Genomic DNA, 14,005 nt, shown 5'->3' with positions numbered 1-14,005 from the left:
GAGAAGCTTGCAGGCAATCGAGGGGACGTGGAGGCATAAAGTCCGCTAAAGTCGGGGGAGAAGCCCATAGAGAGTCATAAAGTTGATCCTGCTGCTAGCTCATGGACAGCTAATACTCTTTCCGTCTCTGTGAGATTCGGAAGGGAATTAATCAGATTTCACTCGGCACAGCTACTAGAAGACATACAGGTTGCTCACGTGACAGGCTCAGTTTGAGCCTGCGCAGTACACCTGGCGCTTTTAACGGGCTTCAAATTTCTCCGTTGAAATCAATGGGGTCACCGTGTCCATTTATTTTACTGTCTATGGAATGACAGTATATTTTGATTTACTAGGTAATGAAAGCTTATCCTAAAATCCCTCTGAATTTTTTTTTCATCTTGTGTGTAAACAAAATGAAAAAAAGAATTTTGCACCTGGCTTTATCATATGTTCAGATCTATCTACCGAAAATATATGCAAAATCGCAAATAGTTAATGAGATAATGCCAAATTTGCATAATTAAACATACAAATTAAAAAAAAAACTTGTAATACATTTTTAAATATGCTTGTGTACGGAATCAACTGAGGAAGTTTCATGGTGATATCTATTATTTTAAAATGTTTACCTTATTCACATGTAGTTTCTTGCCTTAACTAAAATATAATAAATGGCAATCCATCAAAAAAGAAATTATATAAAGCTTTTAAGAAAAGTATTTTTTTTTAAACAACTTGAGATAAGACAAAATAGTAAAACAAAAACACATATATAAAATAATTCATGACAAATTAAAATATTATACTTGTACATAAAATACAATAAATATAAAGATACACATCAAGATTATAAAGAGGGACAACAGGAACATTTGGGGACATTAAACATCATCACGCCGTGTTTAAAGTCTTGTGTTCATGATCTTGCAAACTAACGTAAGCTTTCCAATTTAGATATAAAGTTATTGAAAGTGTGGTGGTGATGTAAAGCGACCGTGAGGTTTGTATAGCCTAACTTTAGCTTTTTACCTTTAAGTTATTTATGCTTCAGAATTTATAAAAGCTGTGATCAATTGTGTAGACTATCTTGATGAATAAAACCTGTAGGGTTCATAAAGTTTTGTCGGTCAAAGAGTTTATTTTCTGCAATAATCCAAAAGCCAGTTAAAAAAAAAAAAAAATCTCATTGGCTTTTCATGGAGGTAACTAGGATAATGCTTTTGAAACTTCTGGGTTGGCTTACAAAATTGCACAGTTCATGCAGCACTTGCTGTGGCAAGCTTTGACTTGAACTGGACATTTTACAGGAAAACAAAAAGGGAAAATGAAAGTAAAGTTAGTCTAAAGAACCTTGTGTAATGGATGTCTGTTATGAATAGAACACTTAACCTTTCCGAGAAATCAAAGGGGGTCGATGATGGCACGAGTTTCAGACTGGATTTGTATTACACCCCTGATAACAATCAAAATGAAAGTTAAAGGAGAACTCCGGCGAACAATGAACCTTTGGTCTAATAAAACATCGGTAGGCTACAGTCAACCGTTCTCTGAGATTTGTTTTCAGGATAATCGAATGTAAAGAGTTTCTCTAAAAACTATTTAGCGTATAATGCTAGTAATGGGGGCATTGATTAAGTAAAAAGAAATCGCTATTTTATACCACTAACAATGCTCAAAATAGTTCTCCTTTAACGCAAGGGGTTTTATTATTTTATGGCCCTGCTGAAAGGTTACCAGGAAAGGTTGTTTTTTTAAAACGTAAATGTTTTTAAAAGTAATTTAGTTTAAAGTGGTGGTAAAATGCCATTTTCACAAGATGTAAAATCTCTGATGTCCAGAAAGAAGGTTTGGTTGTTGTTGTTGGACAGGAGCTGCGGGTCGATATCCTGCAGATTGTTGTTGTTTTTACTTTCGTTTTTGCAAGATGTCTTCATGCGGAGAAATCATATTTTTGCACTCAGACACATTCCTCATGCATGTTAAAGCCTTATCCCTCTCCATACGGAGCTGAATAAACTTAAAGGTCATCTCATCAGTCCCTTTATTAGAAAAAATATCACAAATATCATTAAAAAAAAATTATAGTCTTTTAAAAATCACTAAAAACGGTCATTGTGATATTCTTATTGATGTCTTAAGTGATGTCTTAATAATATCATAACGAAAAAAACGGTTAGTGAACTAGACTGAACAATTTCAGTGTAACAGTAAGATTGTAGGAAGTAACATTACTGTACTGAACGTGTCTGGAAATGTGTGTTATAAACATTATGATAGAAGTGGAATGAGTGACGTTAGACAGATCTCTAGTAGCCTACATAAAATAACAGTTACATCCTAAAGCACCTTTTTGTTATCCTGGAACAGTCTTTTGTATTCATTTCATGTCTCATATATGTTGTAGTTTACCATGCTATTTCATTACAGTTTACCATTACTTCAGCATATCTGAAAACTTGTAATTTATCACAATAAAAATAGCGGTAGTCTCTCCATAATTCAAACGCTCTGCCGATGTTGATCCGTGTTTTCGTCCTAAGTCGATACGATTCATGTTTGGACTGACGAGTTTCAGCAGATACATTTTTGTTTTGTTTTTATATTTATTGTGGAGTTTGTGTTGGAGTGTGTGTTGTGCAGGAGGAGTGTTTTGGTGTCATCAGACTCCATGTCGTCAGCTGCAGTGCCGTCGCATAAGCTGTAGGAGAGAGGCTCAGGAGCGCGCATGCGATGGATTGCGCAGAAAATCTGACCCGGAGACTTCACACTGAAATAAACTGGCCTTCAGAGGTAACAGCAAAACCCGACAAGTGGATCATTGTTATGTGTGATCACTACCCCTTCACACACAAGCAATAAAAAAAGGATTAATTTTAGAAGAAAAGTTACATTTAGCACCTTTAACAAGAATTTAGAATAATGTATGAATTGAATAGTGATTGTGTGACCTATGATGAGGGAACAACCATACCCTTGTAGTACCATCAAATGATAGCCTATGGCGATGTCATCAGGATACACATACACCGGTAGGCAGTGACCCACCTTACCAGGTGACCATGTGGTGGTCCACCAGAATTTATAGTTAATTCACCTCTTTTTTTTACCACTACACATCTGCTTATAAAATAACTATAATTAATTGTAATTACATACAATACACATTGTGGGGCGTCATTTTTCTGCCTTTTTTCTTTAGACCCCAAAAATAATAATAATAATAATTCAGCCCATCATTTTCGGGTTTAATGATATAAACTATAAAAACAAATGATATAAAATTGTTATATTAACAAATTTGCAAATGTTACAATAAAAAATGAATCAAATTCAGGGAATTGTTTTACATTTATGAACATATAACTGGTTGTTGTTTTTCTGCATTTCTTTCCAGTCTCTTTTTAATTTGGTATTTTTTATTTCCTTTGAGTTAGCGTTCAATTAAAATAATTTTCAATAATTTTCATGTTCTCCAACATATAAAACACAAATCTTGCAGAATTTCACAGCAACACTAGTTTATTAGTTAACTAACTACACATTTACTTTATGTGAATCTAACAAAACATTTGCTGTGACACAGAACATTGCTTCCTCTAATATGAGTCACTAGATGACTTGATTGGGTGAAACTCTTTCCACACTCGGTAGCACGGCTTCTCTCCAGTGTGAACTCGCTCGTGTGATTTCATGTTTCCAGAATGAGTGAAACTCTTGTTACAATATGAGCACTTGTAAGGTTTTTCTCCAGTATGAATTCTTTGGTGCAGTTTCAGATCATGAGATGTCGTAAAGCTCTTCCCACAGTCAAAGCACATATAATCTTTCACTTCATTGTGTGTTTTCTGGTGCAGTTTAAAACAGCTCAGCCTTGAAAAACTCTTTCCACAGAGAGAACACACATAAGGCTTCTCATCTGAATGAACTTTTAGGTGTGATTTTAGATTTGCTGATGAAATAAAATCTTTACCACACTGATCACAGTTAAATAGCTTTTCTCCAGAGTGAATGAGCAGATGAACACTGAGATTTGATGATTGAGAAAAACTCTTTCCACACTGAGTGCATGTATACGGTTTTTCTCCAGTGTGAATCCTCATGTGTGTGTTAAGGGTTTCTTTCTTTGTGAAACTCTTTCCACACTGAGTACAGTCGTACGGCTTCTCTCCAGTGTGAACTCGCTCGTGTGTTTTCAGGTTTCCAGCCTGAGTGAAACTCTTGTCACAATATGAGCACTTGTAAGGTTTTTCTCCAGTATGAATTCTTTGATGCAGTGTCAGATCACGAAATCTAGTAAAGCTCTTCCCACAGTCAAAGCACATATAATCTCTCACTTCATTGTGTGTTTTCTGGTGCCGTTTAAAACTGCCCAGCCTTGAAAAACTCTTTCCACAGAGAGAACACACATAAGGCTTCTTATCTGAATGAACTTTCAGGTGTGATTTTAGATTTGCTGATGAAATAAAATCTTTACCACACTGATCACAGTTAAATGGCTTTTCTCCAGAGTGAATGAGCAGATGAACACTGAGAGCTGATGCTCGAGAAAAACTCTTTCCACACTGAGTGCATGTGTACGGTTTCTCTCCCGTGTGAATCCTCATGTGTGTGTTAAGGTGTCTTTTCTCTGAGAAACTCTTTCCACACTGAGTGCAGGTGTGCGTCTTTTTGGCTTTTGTTCTTTGAATTGTAAAGTTACGATGTTCCTCCTCCACAACATTCAGTTCTTGTCTTTGCTCTTTCAGTCTCGCCTGGTCTAAAATACACAGAAATACAGTTAGAATCAGTTTAAATGAACCCTTATTTAACAGCAGAAAACAAGAGAGATCTTTCACTTGTTATTCTGTCATTCACTTGTTAGTTAAAATTAGTTTGACAACTGCTATAAAAGGTTATGATCATTTAGATGTATTTCTCTATTATTTCATCCATATAATGCTATTTAATTCACATCTACCAAAGTATCGACAATGAAGCATCAAGAATGGACACCAACCTATTTGTTCCTCAGTATCTTCATGTTTTATTCTGGATGGTTCTGGATCACTCATGTCTTCAATCTCTTCTTTAATAAACTCCATCTTTAACAGTCACACAGATCTCAGCTGCTACTCCTAGAGTTCGTCCTTCTCTTGTAGGATGATGTGAATATCCCCAGTATTTATTGGTGAATTGTTGTGGGAGGGGCTTCACTGCAGGTGTGAACTGTGATCACTGTGTTTTTATCCAATCTGCATTTAAAAAGTACAGGGCCATCATGTTAAACTGAGCAGCTGAAAAACCTTTTTGTATGCAAAAGCTCCCTGTTTTCAGCTCATTCATTATGGTGATGTCTGAGATCTTCTGTAAATTGGCACATTATTTTTTTTATTGGTGTCAGCAGGCTGAAACAAACTACAGCATCAACACCTTTAACTTCAGTTCTTGTCTTTGCTCCTTATGTTGTTAAAGGGTTAGTTCACCCAAAAATAAAAATTTTGTCAGTATTTACTCACCCTCATGTTGTTCCAAACCTCTATGTGTTTATTTGTTCTGCTGAACACAAAGGAAGATATTTGGAAGAATGTTTTAACGAAACGGATCTCATTCCCCATTGACTACCAAAGTAGGAAAAAGTACATTTTCATTTTTGGGTGAACTTTATGAACACATTCTTTTGGTTACTTACGGTAATTAAGGCACCTGGTGGCGGTGGAGGAAGTGAGACTATATCATCTTCTCACCTGTGGGGTTCGTGAAGGAAGGAGAGGGGGTGACAGGGGAAGTCTTATTTTTGTTGACCGCTGTAGAACACGTCGTTTGATGCTGTCTGTGTTTGGAGACCATTTCATGTGAAACAATTACTATGGATGGAATGTATTGGACATACAACCTTGTTCATTTTTAACACAACTAAATAAATCTACAAAACGCAATCTTTGGATTCAGGTTCATTTAAGCAAGCGCGTCTGGCAATAGTTTCCCCTACTCAGTCTCTCGGCCGACAAATTATTTTGGCTTTTGGATTGTCGCCCACATTTGTCAACAAAATCACGATAAACTTGGAAAAGAAACCACGCAAACGGAAGGCCGTCATTCACTCACGGAGATACGGGATCGGCCATTGAACTCACACACACGGATCCATTTGAATATGCGGGAGAACGGCGGCCGGGCGAGAGCATCGCACACAAACAGTGGTATGTAACCTGCGTTTCCTACTGTTATGGCTTGTTTTGGATGGTAGTTTGAACGGGTTACTGCCGCTTGAAGTTTGGTGTTGCTGTTGTTTGGAACGGGTCGATTGCCGCCGATCGTGTTTATGTTTGGAGCAAACAGCTGCTTATGTGTGTGTGGTGTGGCTTCAGCGCGTTGGATATCGTGCTTGCATAATCGCTGTGGCTATTGGTGTCGTTGGCTTTACGTTGGATTCATACTGCGATGTTTAGTTGCATTTGTATATGCACGAGATGAGTAGATCAAGGGCTGGTTCAATTTCATCTAATATGGAGAAAAAAAAAATCATTCTGACTGAAAAGGCTCTGGCAAGCAGGATTGAGTCAATTCAAAAACAGCGTAAAAAGGATGTAGACAACTTAAAGAGACAGATGTTGTCTCTCAAAGAGCTCATGAGAGATGACAAAAATGCTTCACAAGTTAAAGCACAGTTTGATGTCCTGCAATTATTTGAAAATGCCACTGCATTGCACACATCTTTGATTCCTTTGATCCCTCATGATGAACAGGAGAGACAAAATGCATGGTTCAAAAGCATCACTGAATACAGCCAAGGTTTTTTTTGCGGATGCCAGAGTGTGGATTTCAGAAACCAATAGGCCTCGTTCAGAGCCAACTCATAATGTTGAGTGTGATCAGGAAGTTGTGTTAGGGGATGAAATTGGGATTTATGATGATGCAAAAAGGGGACAACAGCATCCATCTTCTCAACATGATGACCAGGACGACATATTGCCACATGACAGTATATCAAACCTAAGCAGTAGAAAACAAGGTTCAAAATCAAATGTTTCCACTACTTCATCTGCACGTCTAAGAGCAGAGGCTGAAATGGCTGCCCTGAAGGAAAAACATTCTCTTGAAGAGCAGGAAGAGAAACTAAGACAACAAAAGGAACAACTTCAGCTTAAAGCCGATATAGCTGCATCAGAGGCTAAATTGAGCGTTTTGAGGACCTCTGGATCTAGTGTGCGGAGTGCTGCTTCTCACCGATCCAATGGCATGGAGTCATATTTTAAGAAAAGAGGAAACATGGTTGAAACTCTTAACATTGATGCAGATACTTTTGTTCCACAACTTGAAAAGGAAAAACCAGCTATCGACATTATGGATTCACAGCTTGGAAGGCAAAAACCGAAAGGAGCAGGCAATACCACCCATCTCCAGCAGAGGCCCTCAGAGCTTATGAGAAAGAGCACAATTCCGAGAAATACAACACCGCCTCCAGTGTCTCACCATGGAGATGTTCATACGTCCTTTTCCATGAACCCTAACAGTGAGCAGAACCAAATGGTGTCTATAATGAAAAAACAGAATGAGATAACATCAATGCTGGTGCATCAGCAATGTCTTTTATCGCTGCCTAAAAGAAATATCCAAATATTTGATGGCGACCCTCTACAGTACCATGCTTTCATGCGGTCTTTTGAACAAGTAATTGAGGAAAAGACTGTTAATGCTGAAGATGGCCTGCATTTTCTGGAACAGTACACCAGGGGGCAACCACAACAACTTGTCAGGAGCTGTCAACATTTGACTGATGGTTCAGGGTATGCAAAGGCAAAGACTTTACTGCATGAACACTTTGGAAACGAGCATATGATAGCATCTGCCTATTTGGATAGGGTCTCTTCATGGCCAGTGATTAAGCCAGAAGATGGAAAGGCTTTACATGCATACAGCCTGTTTTTGCGTGGATGTTGCAATGCCATGGATGAGGTTCATAGCCTGTGTGAATTGAATACACCTGCCATTATGATCACCGTGATTAAAAGATTACCCTACAAATTGAGAGATTTGTGGCGAACAGTGTCATGTGGCATCCAGGAAACGCATCAACGGAGAGCTATTTTTGCTGATATTGTGGATTTTATGGAGCGTCAAGTGAAGATTATAACCGATCCTGTGTTTGGAAATCTACAGGATGTACCAGTGTTGGTGGCAAATAAAGAAGGCGGCAGGACAAGATCACTTCGCTCAGGGGCTAAGGGAAGTAGCTTTGCCACTGCTGCTACTACAGTTGAAAAGACACTAACAGAACACAGGGTTAAAGATGGACATTTACCTGAAAGGGTTTGCCTGTACTGCAAAGGTGGACACGTGCTGGAGTTTTGTACTCTGCTGGAGAAGAGAGCTCAAAGTGAGAAGATTGATTTCCTGAAAAAGAATGGAGTTTGTTTTGGCTGTTTGTGTACTGGTCACATCAGTAAGGAGTGTAGGAAACGTCTTTCTTGTAAAACATGTGGCTCAAGGCACCCTAGCATGCTTCACATCCACCATAAGGACAGAAGAGCAGATGCAGAGAAGGGTAAGAGCAACTCAGAGAGTGCAGTGGGCAGTTCTTTGGTTGCAGTCCAAACCAGTGGTCTTACTGGGGCCGGCGAACAAGATTTCAAGCTCGCCATCGTACCAGTAAAGGTGAAATCAAAGAGTGGGCAAATGATAGTGGAGACCTATGCCTTTTTGGACCAGGGCAGTTCAGCATCCTTCTGCACAATGGGTTTGATGGATAGATTGAATCTCTCCGGGAGAAAAACAAAGATTCTTTTGCGCACCATGGGCCAAGAGAGAATTGTGGACAGTTGTATTGTGTCAGACTTAGAAGTGGCTGGTTTGGACAGTGGCTGGTACTGTGAAATGCCAGATATCTTCACACAACCTAGGATGCCTGTAAATAGGAGTAATATCCCACGACAGGAGGATTTGCATAAATGGTGTACTTGCCTGAGATAGATACAGATGTGGAGCTTCTGATAGGCATGAACGTACCCAGAGCTTTGGAACCACTTGAAATCATCCGGAGTGTGGACGAAGGGCTGTATGCCATCAAGACTATGCCTGGTTGGACAGTAAATGGACCCCTTGGTGGAGAATGTTGTGATGAACCTGGTGTGTGTCAGTCTGCATTTACCATCAACAGAATTTCTGCTGTAACACTGGATGAACTCTGGAAACAACAGTTCAAGACAGACTTTCCAGAGTGCAGTCATGAGGAACAGCTAGGACTTTCAAGGGATGACTGCAGGTTCTTAGAAATGGCTAACAGTTCTGTGAAATTAGTTGATGGCCATTACAGTATTGCTTTACCTCTGAAAGACAGAAAGGTGAGCATGCCTAACAACCGTAAGATTGCAGAACAACGCACCCTTAACCTGAAGAGAAGGTTTATCAGAGACTCATTATTCCATAAGGACTACACTGCTTTCATGAATAACCTTATATCCAGTGGCTATGCAGAGAGAGTGCCAACCACGGATCTGGAATCGCAGTGATGGAAGGGTTTGGTATATCCCACACCATGGGGTATACCATCCAAGGAAAGGAAAGATTAGAGTTGTCTTTGATTGTGCAGCATCATTTCAAGGTGCATCACTCAACGCACAACTCTTGAATGGTCCCGATTTGACTAGTATGTTAATTGGAGTCCTGACCAGGTTCAGGAAGGAGCCTGTTGTTCTGATGTCTGATATTGAGGCAATGTTTCATCAGGTTCAAGTTCCAGAGGAGGATGTAGACCTGTTGAGATTTCTTTGGTGGTCTAGTGGAGACCTCAGTCAGTGTTTGGAGGAGTACAGGTTGGTTGTTCATTTGTTTGGGGCAACATCTTCTCCGAGCTGTGCTAACTTTGCTCTACGAAGATGTGCAGAAGACCACAAAGACGACTTTAGCCAGCAAGTGATTGAGACCATCATGTACAGTTTCTATGTGGATGACTGCCTTGCTTCTGTAGCCTCAGAACAGGAAGCTATATCCCTCTATAAAGGCCTTAGAGCAATCTGTGCCAAGGGTGGCTTTCATCTAACGAAATGGATAAGTAACAGTCGCAGTGTGTTGGCGTCAATACCTGAGGAGGAGAGAGCAAAGGAAGTTAAAGACCTGGATCTGGACCATGACTCGCTACCTGTTGAGAGAGCACTGGGAGTGCGTTGGTGCATCCAATCTGACACCTTTATGTTCAGCATAACTATTCAGGAGAGACCATTGACCCGCAGAGGGATCCTTTCAACTGTTAGCTCTTTCTACGACCCTCTGGGGATCCTAGCTCCTGTGGTCTTTATAGCTAAAAGAATTCTCCAGGATCTGTGTCGGAGCCGGCTAGGATGGGATGACTTCATACCAGTAGCGGTTGCCCAGGAATGGATAGACTGGTTGAAGGAGCTACATCATTTGGAAGGCTTCAGCATCAGAAGATGTTTAAAACCTTTGAACTTTGGAAAAGCAGCCACTGCTCAGTTGCATCATTTTGCCGACGCAAGTGAGGTAGGATATGGCACTGCTACCTATCTGCTGCTGCGTAATGAACACTCTCACATACACAGCGCCTTCATAATGGGAAAATCCAGGGTGGCACCTTTAAAGCCTGTGACTATCCCACGTATGGAGTTGATAGCTGCTGTTGTAGCAGCTCGTATGGACAAACTGTGGAGAAAGGAGCTAAGACTACAGCTTCAAGACTCTGTGTTTTGGACAGATAGTACCTCTGTCCTAAAATACATTAAGAATGAAACTTCAAGATTTCGAATCTTTGTGGCAAACAGGGTCTCAGAGATTCTCAAGGTTTCTGATGCATCTCAATGGAGATTTGTGAACACCGCACACAATCCCGCAGATCTTGCCTCCAGAGGTGCGAAGGTGGAACCATTCTTGAATAATAAAACTTGGATTTCTGGTCCCTCATTTCTCTTACAATCAGAAGAAGATTGGCCTGATAACCCAGATGAATTGCAGGAGCTTCCACCTGGAGACAGGGAGGTCAAGGTGTCAGCTGCAATTGAAGTCTCTACAATTAGGGATGAAAATGACACCATGACTTGTTTGATCAATCGTTCCTCATCTTGGACACGTCTAACAAGAGTGATGGGCTGGGTTCTAAGATTTAAGGCTTTGTTTCTGAATCTCAGAATAAGTAAGGAGGCCACTGCATGTCTTACTCGGTCGAATACAATGCAACAGGAAGATGGCCTCACAAATGACTTGTGTGATTTCAAGAATAAGCTCTGCAGTGGTTGTCTCTCATTGGAAGAGATCCGAGAAGCTGAAATTGAAATAATTATGTTTTGTCCGAAAAAAAGGTTCTCAGAAGAGTTTGCCTGCCTCCAAAAGGGAGAAAGTGTAAAAAGAAACAGCCATGTTTACAAACTCAATCCAATATTGGAAGATGGTGTGTTAAGAGTTGGAGGACGGTTAAGTAAGGCTGCCATGCCTGAAGAGTCGAAACATCCTGCCATATTAGCTAGAGACCTTTATATCTCTGACCTCATTCTACAACATATACATAGAGAGGTCGGCCAAGGAGGTAGAAATCATATGTTGTCAAGACTACGCCAGAGATACTGGATCCCTGGTGTTAGCGGTTCCATAAGGAAGATCTTGGCAAGATGCGTGGTGTGTCGGCGGCTACATGGGGCTGCAGGTCAACAGCAGATGGCTGATTTGCCTGAAGACAGAGTTTCTTCTGAAGAACCTCCCTTCAGTCATGTCGGAGTTGACTACTTTGGTTCGTTTGAGGTCAAGCGTGGCAGGAGTCTTGTAAAAAGATATGGAGTTATCTTCACGTGTTTAGCAATAAGAGCAGTACACATTGAAGTCGCCTCATCATTGGATACAGATTCTTGCATTAATGCACTGCGACGCTTCATTGCAAGAAGAGGACAGGTCAAAGAGTTGCGGTCGGACAATGGCACCAACTTCGTCGGCGCAGAGCGTGAGTTAAGACGAGCCATTGAAGGATGGAACTTGGAACAGATCAATGATGCACTATCGTTAAAAGGAATTAAATGGACCTTCAACCCTCCCACTGGATCACATCATGGAGGAGCATGGGAGAGGTTGATTCGTTCTGTTAGAAAGGTCCTTAACTCTACTTTCAGGACACAAAGTCTGGACGAGGAAGCACTCTGCACAGTGCTCTGTGAAGTGGAATCAATTCTCAACAGTAGACCCATCACCAAGGAATCGACAGATCCCAACGATTTGGAAGCATTAACTCCGAACCACCTTCTGCTTCTCAAAACTAAACCATGTTTACCTCTTGGATTATTTCAGAAAGAGGACATGTATGCACGGCGAAGATGGAAGCAAGTCCAATACATGGCTGACTTGTTTTGGAAAAAGTGGACTAAGGAGTATTTACCACAACTGCAGGAACGACAAAAATGGACCAAGATCAGGCGAAATTTCATTCCTGGAGACATCATACTTGTAGTGGATGATTCTGCACCTCGCAACTCTTGGATCATCGGAAGGATAACTGAAGTGTTGCCAGACAGAAGGGGACTTGTAAGACAAGTTTGGATCAAGACCCAAACCAACCATATATGCAGGCCTGTGACCAAGATCTGCCTTCTCCAGGAGTCAGCTGAATCCTGATTACTGTCTACTTGACTTTTGACTGAATTGACTGGACTATTTTTTGACTTTTTTCTTCTGAGAGAAGCCAGAAGATTCTCAATTTCATGATGGACTGTTAATAATTTTGTACTAATTTTTTCCTTCCCCTGCATGTGTAATGTATGTGTAATTATTACTGTGTGATAGCTGTAATAATTAGGGGCCGGAATGTAAGAGCCTGGTATTGTTACATTTTATGAACACATTCTTTTGGTTACTTACGGTAATTAAGGCACCTGGTGGCGGTGGAGGAAGTGAGACTATATCATCTTCTCACCTGTGGGGTTCGTGAAGGAAGGAGAGGGGGTGACAGGGGAAGTCTTATTTTTGTTGACCGCTGTAGAACACGTCGTTTGATGCTGTCTGTGTTTGGAGACCATTTCATGTGAAACAATTACTATGGATGGAATGTATTGGACATACAACCTTGTTCATTTTTAACACAACTAAATAAATCTACAAAACGCAATCTTTGGATTCAGGTTCATTTAAGCAAGCGCGTCTGGCAATAGTTTCCCCTACTCAGTCTCTCGGCCGACAAATTATTTTGGCTTTTGGATTGTCGCCCACAAACCCTTTAACATTAAGTGTGTCAAAGGATAGTTTTGTGATCCTCTAGTTAAAGGTAAGCATTTCATTCTACCGAACTACATGCAAGTGCCAGCCTGGATTCCAGCCCGAACTCCGCCCACAAAATTTTTTGGTCGGGAAGTTCGGTGTGGACTCGATCCGTTGAGGAGTAATTATGATCAGGAAAAAAATGTTTGCGCCAATCAAATTGCCAGGGCGGGCTTTATTCGATGATGGACAGATGATCTGCAGGGACATAATCATCACGTTATCAAAGAGCACGTCACTGGTTTCCCTCTAAGGTGACTGCAGCTGAAGAATTGAGATGTATAGATTCCGCTGTCGCGTCTGTTGTAAAATGAATCGACAGCACATTAATTTTAGACAAACAGAAAACTGCAATCAATGCATTTGTCGATCGGAAAGAATTTTTTGCCGTCCTTCCTACATGATTCGGCAAAAGTGTAACTTATCAGCTGGCTCTGACGCTCGCTAAGAAGATGGGATGTAATGAAAAGCCTGTGTTCATTCTGGGTTCTCCTTTGGTCGCACTCATGGAGGACCAAGTGAAAGAAGCAACACTAGTTATTTTACTTCTAAAATAAGAAAGTTCTGTTGTTGAAAACGTCTCCATTTACTATCGTAACCTCGGTTCCCTGAAAGGCAAGGAACGAGACATTACGGATGTCGTATATGGGAATTCCTCTCATCCTTCACTTCCGCTGAAATCTTATTGGCTAACGCCAGCACAAGCTGGCCAATTGACACAAACATGCAAATACTGAAACACCGTAGCAGTAAAAGCAGCAACGTCAATTCCCATCAGAATCGAACAAAAAGGCTAAAT

The 14,005-nt window shown here is 40.6% G+C and overlaps 1 protein-coding gene across 1 annotated transcript; it reads right to left on the bottom strand.

The window, feature by feature from the left end:
* Positions 1-3,228: 3,228 nt before the first annotated feature.
* LOC120459813 (uncharacterized) lies at positions 3,229-5,601 on the bottom strand. Its single transcript, XM_039647289.2, has 2 exons — positions 4,979-5,601; positions 3,229-4,738 (listed from the first exon to the last, which is right to left on the bottom strand). Exons 1-2 carry the CDS (start codon positions 5,061-5,063, stop codon positions 3,579-3,581), a joined length of 1,245 nt encoding a protein of 414 aa, XP_039503223.2. The 5' UTR covers positions 5,064-5,601; the 3' UTR covers positions 3,229-3,578.
* Positions 5,602-14,005: the final 8,404 nt, after the last annotated feature.

Source organism: Pimephales promelas, chromosome 7 (genome assembly GCF_988280905.1).
Source record: "Pimephales promelas chromosome 7, fPimPro1.hap1.1, whole genome shotgun sequence".
NCBI classification, from domain to species: Eukaryota; Metazoa; Chordata; class Actinopteri; order Cypriniformes; family Leuciscidae; genus Pimephales; species Pimephales promelas.
Note: the sequence above shows the minus strand (reverse complement) of the source record. Positions and strands in the feature narration are given on the sequence as shown.

Bases quoted from the DNA above. Each gene is read 5' to 3' on its own strand.
- LOC120459813 (XM_039647289.2), bottom strand. From the start codon at position 5,063: ATGGAGTTTATTAAAGAAGAGATTGAAGACATGAGTGATCCAGAACCA. The intron at 4,739-4,978 runs GTTGGTGTCCAT...TGTGTATTTTAG, and splicing joins AGATACTGAGGAACAAATAG to ACCAGGCGAGACTGAAAGAG.